The sequence below is a fragment of the Labrus bergylta genome, chromosome 6, assembly GCF_963930695.1.
Source record: "Labrus bergylta chromosome 6, fLabBer1.1, whole genome shotgun sequence".
NCBI lineage: Eukaryota > Metazoa > Chordata > Actinopteri > Labriformes > Labridae > Labrus > Labrus bergylta.
Window position 1 is genome coordinate 14,782,614 of NC_089200.1, and position 14,919 is coordinate 14,797,532.

At 40.4% G+C, this 14,919-nt stretch overlaps 2 protein-coding genes across 4 annotated transcripts in view; one reads left to right on the top strand and one right to left on the bottom strand.

The window, feature by feature from the left end:
- Positions 1 to 1,929: 1,929 nt before the first annotated feature.
- Positions 1,930 to 9,963, top strand: pfn2b (profilin 2b). Of its 2 annotated transcripts, none has more exons than XM_020639252.3 (3): positions 1,930 to 2,261; positions 5,194 to 5,386; positions 7,675 to 7,973. In XM_020639252.3, the coding sequence occupies exons 1-3, from the start codon at positions 2,133 to 2,135 to the stop codon at positions 7,770 to 7,772; spliced, it is 420 nt and encodes a 139-aa protein (XP_020494908.1). In that variant the 5' UTR covers positions 1,930 to 2,132; the 3' UTR covers positions 7,773 to 7,973. The 2 variants fall into 2 exon arrangements, with proteins under 2 accessions (XP_020494908.1, XP_020494907.1); XM_020639251.3 differs by lacking the exon at positions 7,675 to 7,973 and adding an exon at positions 8,078 to 9,963 and having other exon boundaries at positions 1,945 to 2,261.
- A 1,229-nt stretch (positions 9,964 to 11,192) lies between these two features.
- Positions 11,193 to 14,919, bottom strand: part of rnf13 (ring finger protein 13) — a 38,188-nt gene continuing 34,461 nt past the window's right edge. For both annotated transcript variants that reach the window (XM_020639268.3, XM_029278341.2), the window contains 2 exons: positions 12,998 to 13,078; positions 11,193 to 12,593 (listed from right to left, as the gene is read on the bottom strand). In XM_020639268.3, coding sequence (XP_020494924.1) covers positions 12,217 to 12,593; positions 12,998 to 13,078 — 458 coding nt within the window. In that variant the 3' untranslated portion in view covers positions 11,193 to 12,216. The remainder of the gene's footprint in view (positions 12,594 to 12,997; positions 13,079 to 14,919) is intronic.

Consider the following 14,919-nt stretch of genomic DNA (forward strand, 5'->3'; position numbering starts at 1 on the left):
TATTCTGTTTTAAGCTCACTATTGTCTCAGTGGCCATCTGATAAGAAAGGGGTAATTATAACAGTTATTTTAAATCAAGGACAGGATAAAACTTTGTCAGTCTTTACAGACATGTTGAAAACACTCACAGGAGACATTCCATGTGCCAGCCTGCTTCAAGGCCTCCACCACCATCAGACCTACCAAAAAAAAAGGACTTTATAATTACTGAGCCCATCATCCTGACCTCTGTGGTGATGAAGTCTTTTGAGCGCCCTGTGCTGTAACAGCTCAAGGAAACTCCTGGACCCCCTGCAGTTCACCTACAGAGCCAACAAGTTTGAAGAGGACACAGTCAACCTGGCCTTCCACTTTATCGTCCAGCTTCTGGATGCTCCTGCTGAGTCCTAATGTCCTATCCAGGAACCCACAGACCTACCTCTGCTACTGGACAAGCTCTCCCAGCTTTACGTGCCTGACTCCACATAAAGTGGATCACAGACATGAGTCAGCTTGCAGGTGGGAGGTTGACGGTCTCTGGTGACCTGAGAACAATCTAGAGCTAAATGCTCTAAAAATAATGGAAATGGTTGTAGACTTTTGGAAAAAACACAGTTGCCCCTGCCCCAATCAACCTCTTTGACTCCATTGTTTCCAGTATGGAGTCTTTCTGCCTCCTGGGGACCATCATGTCCCAGGACTTGAGGTGGGAGCTGAACATCTGCTCCCTCATCATAAACAGCTCAGCAGAGGATATTTCCTGTGGCAGATGAAGACATTTAACCTGCCAAAGACAATAATGGTCCACTCGAGTCCATCCTCACCTCCACCATCACAGTCTGGTATGCTGCTGCCATGCCTAAGGTCAAGAGCAGGCTGCAGTGTATCATCTGCTCTGCAGAGAAGGTGATTGGCTGCAAACGACCATGCCCCCATGACCTCCAGGACCGTGAGGCGTGCAGGTAAAAGTGTGGCGATCCTCTCTCACCCAAGACACAACCTCTTTGAGACGCGACCCCCCCCCCCCTGCCCCCCTCCCCCCACAGCAAGAGGCCATGGTCCATCAAGACCAAAACCTCACCTGACAAGACCAGTCTCTTTCCCTCTGCTGCCAGCCTCAATATTATTTGTGTTCTATTTGTTATAGTCTGATTATTTTCTTTGTTGTTTTATAATTTTGTGGTGTTTTCATTTCGACCTGCCAAGAGACTGAAGATGTATCTAAGCTTTAAGATTACTCTGGTACAATACATAAAATGGCACCATGCATGTTTCATATTGTACATGGTCACTTTAAAAATAAATTAATTTAAGTTCATTTCAAATGCCCCTACCCTCTCCCACCCCCCCACATGACACAGACTTTATACAGCTCCATAGGCAGCAAACATCACATTAATGTTAAGGCTAAATCAGATTTTACTTTAACAGCACTGGATTTGAGTATTCACTGTTCACACTGCACATTGTGCGTAATTTTATACTTATTACTATTAGATAATTAGATTAGATATTTTCACCCAACCTTAATCATTCACATATCTGTACAACTGTACAGCACATGCATTGCACCACTTTGTAGAAATGTTGTGTTTTATATTTGATTTTTTATTCTACTTAGGCTAAATGTTAAATTGTTTATGTTTTTGCACCAAAACAACAAGTCAAATTCCACATATGTGTAACATACTTGACATTAAATAACACGATTCTGATACTTTAAAATTAAGTGTGAAACATACATATCGAGTAGTATATGACAATTTCAAAGCCCTTTAAGTTGAAAGATGGAAGGTATGTTGAAGCCTTCTCTGATGAGGTGGAGAAAAGTAGGCTGTGCTGATTTTTGCCATGATGTATTCATCCGCTGTGCAGTATACTTTTGCAATGAGGCAGCGAACAACTACTTAGGCGGAGTGATACGGTGAGGACTACACCCAAGCTCCTGTCCGATAGCAGCGGCTTCTCTTCGTTGCCTAGACCAGAAGAAAGCCGGGACGTGACGGAGCCGGGGGGGTTCTACTTGCTGGAGGCCCGTAAAAAACCATCGCTGATTACAGCTTCCTCACAGTTTTCTTCGTCGCATCAAGAGACGTTTGTGAACTTACTTGACTCTTCATATTTTTTCCATCTTGTAACTAATTTCATAAAAAATGTCCTGGCAAAGCTACGTGGACAACCTGATGAATGATGGCAGCTGCCAGGACGCGGCCATTGTTGGGTACCATGACGCCAAATACGTCTGGTCATCGTTTAGCGGCGGTACCTTTGCCAACATAACGGTGAGTACGCTTTTATTGTGTCACTATGTGGACAAAACTCAAGAGGAAAATGAAGAATTGTATTGCTTGTTTTTGTGTGACTGCATAGACAGGCCTCGTTGAATGAGGATAAAGGCGAGCAGTGGATGGTACACATGGTGTCCGGTGGTCCCACACAGGATGCATTTTATCGCCTTTATCCTTCATATACCGGTCCCCGTTTATTTAAATACTTATGTGGATTTATTTTATTTAAAAATTAAAAATTAAAAAAAATCAACAACTGGAAAAACCTGAAACATTTACAAAGCTTTACCGCGAACTAGGGCTAATAAAATGGCTAAAGGTAACTAGCCGTGTGTTTTCTCGTTGCACCGGGTAAGACTGGAAAAGAGCAACTCGGGACAAAAAGCATGTCCCACTTTCACTACCAATCTGGATTTTTAAAAAAAATGTTTCTGTCTTTTAAAAAAAAAAAAAAAACTTAAAACAGTGTCTTCAAGCTGTTAACATTGATTAGCAGACTGTAGCTTGCGGCTAGCTTAAAAAAAAAAAAAAAAAAATGAGGCCGGTCATCCTCATTGGAAAATCATTACGGAGCTAACGCTAACAGCGTAGATGTGAAGCGGTGCTGTGCGGCGCAGAGGACGTGAAGCCCCGTCCCGTCTCTCCCCCCCCTCCCCGCCTTTCTGCTTCTGTGAATCACACCGCCACTACCGCCCCAATATGGCGGATACACTCCCAGTTTCTTATTCATTTGGTTCACTTAAACAAGGCGGCGTGTGTCGGTTTTTTTTTTTTTTCATTTTAAGCTTTTCCTTCTCTTTGCTTTATAACTCATCGTGTTGAAATATCAGCGGATTGAAGATTTAATGTAAAATATACTGTGACAAAACAAATCATCTTCGGCGGCTTTCCTTGAGCCTCCATTTTGTCTGTTTAAATAAATTATCAGCCAATCATTTGATTTTTTTTGATTTTTTTTTGTTAGTAAGTGTTTATAAGTCATGCTGTTTTTGTGTAATTGCGTCGAGTTTGTGTGTTTCTTTAAAATTATAATTTGTGCTACAAACCGGGTGATGAAGCATTAAGCACGGTGCTGCTTGATGGGAGTGTCCGCTCGGCCACCGGGAGGGGGGGCAGGGAAGGGATTGTGTGTGTTTTTCTCTCCGGAGACGAAAAAAATCGGACAGATATCCATAATTGTGATTTTTCATGCTGCATGAAGAGCACGTAGCCAAATGCATCCTGCAGCCTGTTACCTCCAGACCTGGTGGTTCACATTTCTAGAAGTGTAGCTGTGTCAATGCTGCACGTTTCATGTCAGGGGGGGGGAATAAAAAAAAAAAGTTTTCCCTAAATGGCAAAGCAGTTTAATTCTGTGCAGCTTTACAGGCCCCCTGCATGCAGCTAGCCACTATGCTAACGTGATCGGAGCCAGAGTTTACATCCCTCCAGGGTTTCATGTGTGCCATGACTGTGCAGATCTGGAGTCGAGGGCGACGCCTTTTGTCTCGCAGAAACCTCGTCTGATAAACACAAAAAAAACTGCAGTGCGCTTACATGCATTTGTTTGTGTTGAAGCATCAGATCTTTAAAAAAAAGTGGATTATTAGCAGTGGTCAGGCCTTGTGGGAGGTTTATCAGCAGGATGTTTTTGTTGGCTTTAGGAGGCCTCTTGAGATTTCACAAGTCGCTCCTGTTTATAATGTTACCTCATCGTGTCTTTAGACCCACCGTGAACCTTTTTTTTTTTTTCCCCTTGTGACACCTTTATTCAACACTTACGTACCAGGAATGATCTCTCTGAGAACTTAAATAAAGGATGATGATGAATTGAAAGCCTCAAACTTTTGTAACAGCTCCATGCTCATACTCTGCTTTGTTTCTGTGATCTCTTGTTTTTTTTTTTGTTGTTCGAATTGAATGAAAAGTTAAAAATGGTGAAAAACAGTCCCTCTTCACGGCATTTATTATTATTTAATTCCAGGAGTTTGTCTTTTTTAGTCAATTTAAAAAATGATCTATCAAATTAGAAATCTGAAAAACTCTTAAATTTCAACCAGACTTGAGTTATCAGAGTTCTGATAACATTGTTTGGGATACCTACAGAAGTAGCCCTATTCTCTATTTGGTCTATTTTTAAAGCTCCTGTGTAACTGAAATCAGCCAATTCCCATTTATTTTGTATTAATATGTGGTGTCTGATTTTCCAGGTGAGACTGGCAGGCCTTTTGGTGATTCAAGTTTTGCACATTTTTAAGTTGAGGCTGCAATCAGTGTTGAAGTTAGTTCTCCGATGTGCGGCCGCGGACCCGGTCGCACGTCTTATCGCAGGCCGTGCCGGCCAGCGTGGGATTGTTGCAGCGGGGGGGGCAATCGTGCTTGAGTACAGCACGGTACAGGTGGCCAGTGTGACCACGCCCTTAGTTTACCTGGATCACATTGCTGCATATGAAGTTTACTTAATAAACTCATAATTTAGCTGCTGAACCTGTGCAGGGAATGTAAAGTTCTAGATTACAGGCCTTTTATATGGACTTATTATGAAAGGGTTTTATGAACTAGCCCTGCAAACAGTATCCCTCAATGTAGAGGCTGTCAGAGGCATCAGTTAACTCCATGTATATCTGTATATCAGTGTATAATGAAACACATGGGCATCAGTTCTCAACAGCACACGATTTCTTGACCAAATACTTAAGAATTGGCCACAGTACAGAGTTCCAATCTCTACATCAATAATTAACTCATTAGCTTTTTTAATTATAGCTTGTAGCTGAAAGTAGAGTTTCTGTGGTACACCAGTTGTCAAAAGTAGCTCACCAGCACCAGACTTGAGAGCAATACATTAGAATTCTGTTCAACAAAGGGCAATTGATGTTTTGCATTAAGACAACTGGCAGAGATGTGAATTGTACCTGACCTTTTTAGATTTTGTGTTCCCCTCTAGCCTGAAGAAATCGACGTGTTAATAGGAAAGGACCGAGAGGCATTCTTTACCTCTGGGATGACCCTAGGCAATAAAAAGTGCTCCGTAATCAGAGACAGCCTCCAAATTGACGGCGACTGGACAATGGACATCAGGACAAAGAGTCAAGGAGGAGAGCCAACCTACAACGTTTCTGTAGGCAGAGCTGGCAAAGGTAAGACCCATGTTCAGTGTTGTCGTTGTACATCTTTAGTCGTGTTAAAAGTGACACAGTAGCCTGCTTTCATGTAGTTCTGTTAGTGTAGCGACATTTATAATCTCGGTGTTGTCCGTGCATGTGGGATAAACCTTGAATCCACCTTTCCTCAATATATGACTTATTACAATTCTGTGAATCTCATGTATGTTATTATTGAGTGTCCACTGATAACATTTCATCTAAAGTTATCTTTTCCAGAAATACTTGCTTTGTTTTAGCACAGAAGGGTATGTTAATATCTAAGAGGTCATGAAATGATGACCCTGTTTCCCCAATGCTGTTAAATTTAACCTAATTTACTTCAAGTAAGCATATATAAGAAAGTTTAGGTTGATCAATGCACATCCAACAAAATAACATGGTTCCCTTCTGTGGTTTCTATCTGTTGTAATTGTCTAAGAAATTATGAATGTAGACTTCTATTTATTCCCATATAGTTAACGTTTTTTCCTATTCTGTTATTTAGATTTGAATGTCTTCATTAAAACACTTGTGAAATATAATTAGCTAATATTCTTAACTTCTGTGACAATTCAAGATGTTTAATGAGGTATTAAATAGATTTTTGGCTACTGTTCAGTCCGAAGTGGTGAGTCAAATTGAAGGTTTTAGTTAGCTGTAACTTTAACAAGCTGGATGCTTAAAGCCAGAACAACAGTAAGTCTGGTGTCTGTTTTCTGCTCTGTAGAGTTGAAACACTTTTCCCACAACGGTCACAACTCGCAGATCTTTACTTTAGAAAAAAAAAAAAAAAAAAACCCATTTAGCTGAAAGTCAATGTGCAAAAACATAAATTAATATTTCATGTTTATCAAGATTGGAGGCTGAGGCAAAACGTGATAACCTGATATTGTAATCTTTAAAATGGTTTTGAATACTCATTGCTGTCTTACAGTAAACTGCTCATTGCATTTGCAATGACTGTTATATTTTGTATCCAACAAAAAAAGTACCAGCTTAAGAGATTTAAGGTAAAATTGCATTATGTACTATGCCTGAGAGTTGTGCCGGTTTTCATGTTGCCTGTGTGGGCCCCGATGCCCTGTCCTCCCAACTATTCCCAGACACTGCTAAAATGTTGAGGTGAGACTAACTGGTTCCTTCTCTTCACATACTGGGCTCTCTCTTTGGGCCAGGATTCCCTTTAAAACTCCCTGAACTGCATGCGTCTTCTCTTCCTTCTTCCTGGTTAACACACACACACACACACATCCTGCCCTCTAAAGTTTGGATCTGTTCCCCTGCTCACATGCTTCCACTGTGTTGAAATACTTATTCAGGCACTTCAGGGCTTTTACATGTATTGAGGAGAGGTACCACAAGCATGCTACTGTCTCTGCATGTGTGCACTATTAGTGTTGGTTGTTAGTATTAAGTAGAAGCTTCACTTTCCTATTCTTTGCTGCTGGCATGGTGTATATTGATTACAGATGAGACAATAAAGGATACTCTTGTACAAGTTGTGTGCAGTTAAGTTGGTTAGTAGTATAGACGGGGAGATGAATACTAATGTTCTCCTGCACCATCAGCCTCTTATATTGGTCCAATATCCAAACTATCTTGTTGGTTTTTCAGCTAGAATAAAGCAAGAAGCTGATTTTGAAGCTACATTTTCCCCTCATACACTTTGCCTTTTTGTCATACAAAATACACTTAAATTGATATTCAATCATTATGCTCACCAAGAGAAGAGTTTTCACACATGCGTATTGTAGAACGATAATCATCAGTATTGTGGCTCTTGCCTTATTTAAGCATTCCTAAATCCTAGCCTGGATCTTGTCAAATTGTCACTTAGTTTGACTCCTGTCTTATAGTAATACTTCTTGTGAGGCCAGATCAGACTGACATAGTTTTCTGTAGTTAACAAACACATGCTCTTTGTGGAAGTCTATAGAAATGAAAGTAGACATGGCATTGTATATACTACTGCTCTGATCTTTGCCTGATTAATCAGTAAACGGCTTTGCATGCCTCCTTTACATGTATTCTCCTGCAGTACTCACGCTCTGTCTTCTAAGTGTACTGTCTACTGTCTTGTTGTTTCACCACCAGCAGCACTGATGAGAAAATGAATGTAAAGACTAAGCTGTCTGACCAAAGCGTCGCTTCGTTTTTTGTTTCAGTGTAGTCCTCTGTCGTCTTGTCTGCATGCTGCTTTTTTGGCTCTGTGCTCTTCTCTTTTCACTGGTGTGATCTCTGTACCTTCTCTAAATGTCCCTTATCTGTCTCTTTTCTTTCAGTTTTGGTCTTGGTAATGGGCAAAGAAGGGGTCCATGGAGGCGGATTGAATAAGAAGGCATACTCGATGGCAAAATACTTGAGGGATTCAGGGTTTTAGTTTAGTTTTGATGTAGCTTATGTGGTATAGTTGAGGGAGAGAAAAAAAACACAAGGAAAAGAAAACAAAAAAAAAGCCACAAAATGTAAAAAAACAAAACAAAACAAAAAATATCTTAACTGTCAAGTCAATGTTTCCTGTCCAACAGCCCCAATTTAAAAAAAACCACAAAAAAAAAAAACCCCGGGAGCATTTCTAATATACAGAGTTCACACTCTGTCTACTAAAAAGGTATTTTATTTTCAAGTCCTGCTATCATCATGTCTGTTCATTTATTTTTTTATTTTTCCTTTTGTGTACTCCAGCATTGGTTGTTGTCATGGGGAAGGAAGGTGTCCATGGAGGGCAGCTCAACAAGAAAGCATTTCAGATGGCTGACTACCTGAGGAAGTCCGGATACTAAAGCAGCCTGTACCCAGCCACCTAGCAGCTCATCCTTACCACCCTGTTGCATTTCACACTACTTCCAGTCCTAGTTGGTAGTTAATTTGTTTTTATTTTTTCTTCTGCCTTTTCTCCTACCTATTTGTTATCCTGTATTTTTTTGTCACCCCCCCTCCCCCCCCCTTTCCCCAACACACCTGCGCTGTGTACTTGTTCCCTCTCAAGCACTATAAGTTGATCCATAGCAAAGATGAACATGTTGCTAACAGGGTGTCATGACAAATCTGTACGTAACCAAGACCAGCAAAAAAATTCTGGCCAAACACTCGTATAAGGAAGGCGACCGTGTCGTTTCTGAAGTAGACATTTCTTTTTCTATCACGTCATAGTGCCCGTTGCCTAATTCCTCCCAAACCCAATCATACACACCCCCTTCCCCAATGCCTTTGGAGCACTTGAGCTTTAGCCAAGCTCGTCATGTCTTCCTCTATTAACCCCTCCCCAAATCATCTTTGGGAGGGCACACTGCGTGCATATCTAGATCCCCCCCCCCTCCCTCCCTCCATAAAGTTCCTTCCAGCTTCATGTTTCCTCATCCTGTTTGCTCAAAGCAGACTACACTACTAACCTCACAGACTCATCTTCATCAAACAACCAGATGTCACTGAACAGGTCCTTTTTGTCCCCCTCCTTTCAGATTCACGGCTCTGTCCTTTATAACGTTTTCTTAAAGGGTGGGGGCACAGCTCAGTTAATAATCATTAGCGAGCACTGGTGTCATCAAGATGCTGTAAACCTCTCCTCTCACCATCGCACCTTCCCTTACTACATGACAAAAACCCCATGGACATTCCACAGTAACAATGGCTCAGGCACTTAATACTGTTTATGTTTGCCAGCTCCTGTAATATATATTTTCTTTTTTGATTTAGTTTTTTTTTTCAAGGCTGCCATTTTTGGACAGTAGAAATCCCAGCATATAACCATCTGGAATGTGTCCAGGTTTTTTTTTTCTTTCTTTTGTATAGGACCAAGTGTAGTCGAAGATCGGGTGTTTATACAATTGCTCTAAATCATGTGAAGGATGACTGCTAACTTTTTCTGACAAAAGATGCTAACCAGGCAGTAATACTCACTATGGTAAAAAATATGAAGCTACCGGGATGGTAAGGGTGGGACTATATGAAGTAAATTGTCTTTTTTTTTTTCTTTTTTCTTTATTGTTTAGAAAACAAGCGACTGCATTTGTACAAACCCACCATATGTTGACAACTACAAAACTGTGGAATAAATTGCCTTCTGCTCTATAGTCAGCTGAGCTCTGGGTTATCACACGGTCTGTCCATGCTCAGTACTGCTAACTGTAATGTCCACCTCCAAAAAACACTATCAAACGTAAAAACGACACTCAATGGGAGATGAGATGGTTGGAACAAAGACGCCTCTGGTTGTCTTGTCGAAAACTTAACTGCAGAACCTGTGTATCCTGTGCCATAATATAGAGATCTGTAGCTGTTGTAAGATGGATTTTACTCACTGTCCACTAAAAGTCATTTCATTGGCACTTTTCTTTTTTTTTAAGCTTCAGCTCCACTGTTTAGGCCTTGTGTATGTGTACTCAAAACAATAACCTGTTTCAAGTCCTGTTTGCTGATTTATTTCCTTTTTTCCTCACCCCTCTTTTTTCTTACATCTGGGATACAGTCTCTTTAATGCATCTGATTTCATATGCATAAAAACAAGAAATGCCATAAATTGATTTATCACCTTGTTTACAGACAGATCAAATAAATTTATTCCAACCAGATCAATGTTTGTTGTCCTTTATTTAAATTCCAGTCTGTCCCCTTTTTTTTAAAGGATTATTTAAAAATGTAAAGGAAGTGTTAACACTTGCACGACAATATTGTAACATGTCTTTGTAAACATGACGCTGTTTAGCACAATATAGAAAATACTGTACATTCAAAGGGTAGCCCGACTCTGTCCAAAACATTAGAATGATGTCCAGTTTTAAATTGCATTAGGTTGGACAGGAGTGTCCAAGGTTAGTCAAAAGTGTTGGAGCTATTGCAAATAAACCTCAACTCTATGGAACAAATTAAAAACCAATAGTTCACAGATCATTCAGTTATCTGTCGCTAGAAACAGGCCAGGAGAAATGTCTGATTATAATAGCTGATTTCTTTAAAATAAATGAATTAGTGTTGGTTCCATTCTCTGCACAGTGTAAATAATATATTACATTTTGGTGTTCTTTGGAACAAAGAACTAGTTTGGTAAAAGCTGTTTAACAAACAGTGCTGGTCTAGCTCTGAAGAGCAGGCGCCCATTTCACAAAGGCAGGCAGTTCTTATCATAGAAGTGGCTATTTGTACTCCCTAGACCTGATGCTGTTTGGTGCAAATCATCCCCACACGTCCAGTCTCCCTCCAGCTGTCCTATCGAACAAAGGCTAAGATCCCCCACAAACATGAGTTGAAGAAGTTCATATGATGTGATTGGAACTCCAGCAACTTGTCTTGAGACTTGACTGTTTTCTATCATTAATTTGTGGTGTATTTCATAGGAACAGATGCAGTACACAGATACGTTGAAAAGTTATGATGCATCATAATGTTTATAGCGGATGCTTATTTTGAACACCTGTACCCAGAAGGACTTCTAAGCCTTTTTATTATACGGCCAGGAGGAAATAGTAATGGGGACCCTACAAAAGCAACACAGATCTCCAGCCAGACACTTACTTACGAATGCTTTTGCTGTGAGGGGAGGTCAAAAGTGTGCTCTGAGAAATAAGTGTTATTTGACAACAAAAAATGTCACTCACAAATGAGCCATGCCAAAGTGAAATGAGCTGATTTCTGTAAGGTCCTTCCACTTAAAAAGTTTACAGCAGCCTGTGTGTTATCGGCAACAACCCCACTTGAACACACTTGAGAAGTTGAATACAATGAAAGGGAAGGTAGTTTAGATGGTAGTAAAAAAAAAGTGTACGCATAAGACTGTGACGAAGTTAACGATTAACCATTCAAGTTTCCTTGTCGAGTGTAATTTTCATTTATTGAAGTGAATTCAGAGTAGATACAGGAGCAGGAAAACAAGACAAAATACATCAACTGAAAAAAGGCGAGAGGTTTCATGAACAAAAATCATTCAATATTGTGAAAACAAAAGTCAATGGTTATTATAAGCCATATTAAAATGAGATTAAGTCAAGTTCTAAATGTGTATTAGAAGGCCAATCAATCAATATCTGTGTGAAGAGGTGATAGGTCTGGAGCAGCCAAATGAAGTTAACCACAGGCAGTGTGGACACAGTTTCACCCGTGTTCCTTCCCCACACGTTTAAACTGGCGTCACAACATAACCTGTCTCACAGAGAATGACATTCTTTGCTTTGAATGTGTTTCCCAAACTGGTTTCGCTTCAGTTTGTCTTAAAGTGAATCATCTTTTGTAACAGAAAAACTGTGGCACAGAACAGACAGGAGCACCTAAAGGCTCCGTCATACATCAGGCTAGAAATAAATTGGCAAAAAAAAAAAAAAAAAACATATAGCTGTGGCTTTAAATGTTTCTATACTTGCTTAATGTAAGTTTACAAAAAGGATGCTGCATAGCGGTTCATGGTGTGTCAGTGTAACTGTATGTACAATAATGAAACGTCCCCTATCATCTGAAACATACAGAACAGGAGATAACTAAAGAGATGTAACTTATTGTGATCTCAATTTTTATATACACATTTTATTAAACTTCTATTTCCTCTGTTTATGACTAGTTACAGTATACCAGTCTACTGTACATCACCCGTGCCTTCTAATGTGCCAAGCAGGTCAGCTCATGACAGTGTCATCAGCGATATGTCCATAATCATGTTAAAAATAAAACGATGGTGGATATATAACTGCGTCTTGTAAGCGGTGAGAGAAAGAAGTAATCAGATGATTAATCTGTTTGGTAACCCCAACAAAAGTCTCTGCGGCTGTGAGGTATGCGAGAGGGGGGAGGGGGGGGGCGGGGGGGCAGGCTTTGTTGATCAGCCAACCAACAATCAGTCAAGCTCGGGGCAGGTCGTCCTCCTGGTCATGGCCTTCAGAGCACGGCTGCTGCATCTGCACTACCACAGTTTCCACGGTGACCTCTTCGTCGCTGTCGCTGCTGTCCAGCTCATCGTCCTCGTACTCGGAGGACTCTTGCTCGGGGTCTGAGCGCGACGCCGCTGACATGGTACCGAAGGAGTGGGCGCTGGTGGAGGCCAGAGAGCGCAAAAGAGGGGTGCTCTCCGAAACCTCCTCGTTCTCCTCGGGGCTGCTCTCCCCTTCCTCTGAATCCGAGTCAGAGTCCCCCTGTGAGGGGACCACTTTCTGCTTGCACACTGGACAGGTCTTCTTAGTTTTGGTCAACCAGGGGTCCACACACTTACTGTGGTAGGCTAGAGACAGGAACAAAAAAAAAAAAAAAAACAACTCAAGATCTCCAAGGACTCCATATTGTTTCTTCTACTTAAAAAGATAATCCGGCCATTTATGACATTTTTGGAATTTTCAAATACTAAAACCAACAATCAAATGATCATATTAACAAGTGGCATGTTCCCTCACTTTAGTGTCAACTTATTGTGATTTGATCTTGCTGAATACTTGATGAACTTTCAAATCTGCCAAAAAACATTTGTTAGGCCAAAAGGTTTGCAAGATAGGGCTTTAGCACAAAGAGATGTCATCAGCTTGCCTGTGACACTGCAACACTGAGGTCTTTGACTTTGAGACTGCTGTGGAACGAGCTTGTCAAGAGAGGTCAACTGGTCACATGCAGTTCATATTCAGTCACACTCACCGTGGGAACACGGCAGGACTCTGAGCTTGTCACCTTCTTCATACTCGTCCAGGCAGATGGCGCATACATCATAGTTGTCCCCTGGGTAAGAAACAACAAGATGTATTCAGAATACACAGGTAAAGAGAGCTTTGATGGACATTAGTTATATTTTTTTTCTGTTGGCCATTAGAGGCACATTATTTTCAGATTGTTATGATAATGAAAATACATTAACAATACTGACACTAACAAGAACGACTCTGAAAAAAACATTTAGAGCATTACATTTACACTCAAAGCTTCAAGTTTCCTAGTTATCCCCCGTTGAATAAAGACAAAAGATTTTTATCTTTGGACTGCTTCTAACTGGATAAAGTGCTTTAATGAGCTTTAATTGGACTAGTGTCCTATTGGCCAGAAGACGTTCATTATTCTCAGATACCTGTATGGCTCTGAAAAACATACTGCTAATCATAATCATAGAAGTTTATTTTCCTCTGGGTAAAAAGTTGGATTATCTTCTGACTACTTTTAACTGAACACATTAGAAAGATCCTAATAATAATTTATAATTCTCATTTCTTATTGGCCAGTGAAAGTACCTTAATCTTCAAATACCTGTACAGCTCTGACATATCCATAATAGCTTTAAATCCATTCTTCCTAGCACCTGACCGATATGGGAATTTTTGGGAGCGATAGCGCTATGAATATTGGGTGGAGAAAAAAATCAGATACCTATATATTGGCTGATATCTTTCTTAGATTTATGTTTGATCTATAGAGAGAGATAGATGTAGATATACACAATTATTGCGTTGATTGCTCAAATGCAGATCAAATATTTGTGGAAAAGACATAATGAAGACAAGATGCACATCACTGATTCACACTCTGGAGAGTGACACTGCTTGTTATAATCCATATAATACACTCTTCTGATGAAAGCCAGAAAGAAAACTGCGAGTGTAATACAATGACGCTCAAATGAAATGCTATTTGACTGGTGAATTAATCTAGTAATATGGGCGCATATCTGAGATACCGATGACAAGCTAAGTCACTTGATAAGCTAACATCGGGCAATATTATTGGCTGGCCGATGAATGGGTTGGGCTATAATTCTTACAGCAGGAAGACTGAAATTATTTTTTTATACTTTGTTTTTATTTTTTTTTTCAAAGAAAAAAGAAAAAATTAAAAAATTAAATTGAAATTAAAAAATTAAAGTAGTATGGTGTGTTCAGAGATTGATACATAAACCTGACTTCAGACAACAAATAGCTATTTATTTTTTCTGCATCAACTGGTGGTACTGTATGTGATAATGCACAAAAGTACTGCCCTGTACAGTTAATCAAATAATGGTTAACTTGAGGAGGATAAGTATAAAGTTGCTCATCTTGGGTTATAAAGACAACTAGGGGACAATGAGGAGACAATGTGTGACCATGTGTCACCGTGTCTATTTTAAAAGCACAAGAGGATTTGGTTGTTTTTATGTTTCCTGAAGACTGCTGACGTCAGGTGGATCATTGACGACTCAGGCAAAAAAGGAACTCCAGCTGCCTAACGAGTGTACTTGAACTCTTTTCACTTTCTTCAAAAGGTCTCATCTAACTCCCATCCTGCAGGGAGATTTGCTGCTTAACCACTAGTGCTGAATTTCCTCATTTTACAAGGAGGCGCATGGACCTCTGTGCTGTAAAAGCTCAGGAATTTATCGACGCACTCCCTTTCAAATTCCACAGCGTTCTTCTCCTTTTCCTCCTCTTCCCTGCTCGGGCTGGAGGGAGGAGTGAGCGGGACTGTGGGTCGGTGTGTTTATGTAAGCTCTAAATGAGCATGTTTTTCCCAACTGAGCTCTCTGTGTCCATGCCAGGGCTGCATGTGACCGTATAAGGATGGGGAGTCACATAGACCATAACCCCCCAACCCCC

What these genes read in the sequence shown, in the direction of transcription:
- pfn2b (XM_020639252.3), top strand. Translation starts at nt 2,133, where the DNA reads ATGTCCTGGCAAAGCTACGTGGACAACCTGATGAATGATGGCAGCTGC. An exon ending in GTACCTTTGCCAACATAACG is followed by an intron (nt 2,262 to 5,193) that starts GTGAGTACGCTT and finishes GTTCCCCTCTAG; the next exon opens with CCTGAAGAAATCGACGTGTT. An exon ending in TGTAGGCAGAGCTGGCAAAG is followed by an intron (nt 5,387 to 7,674) that starts GTAAGACCCATG and finishes CTTTTCTTTCAG; the next exon opens with TTTTGGTCTTGGTAATGGGC.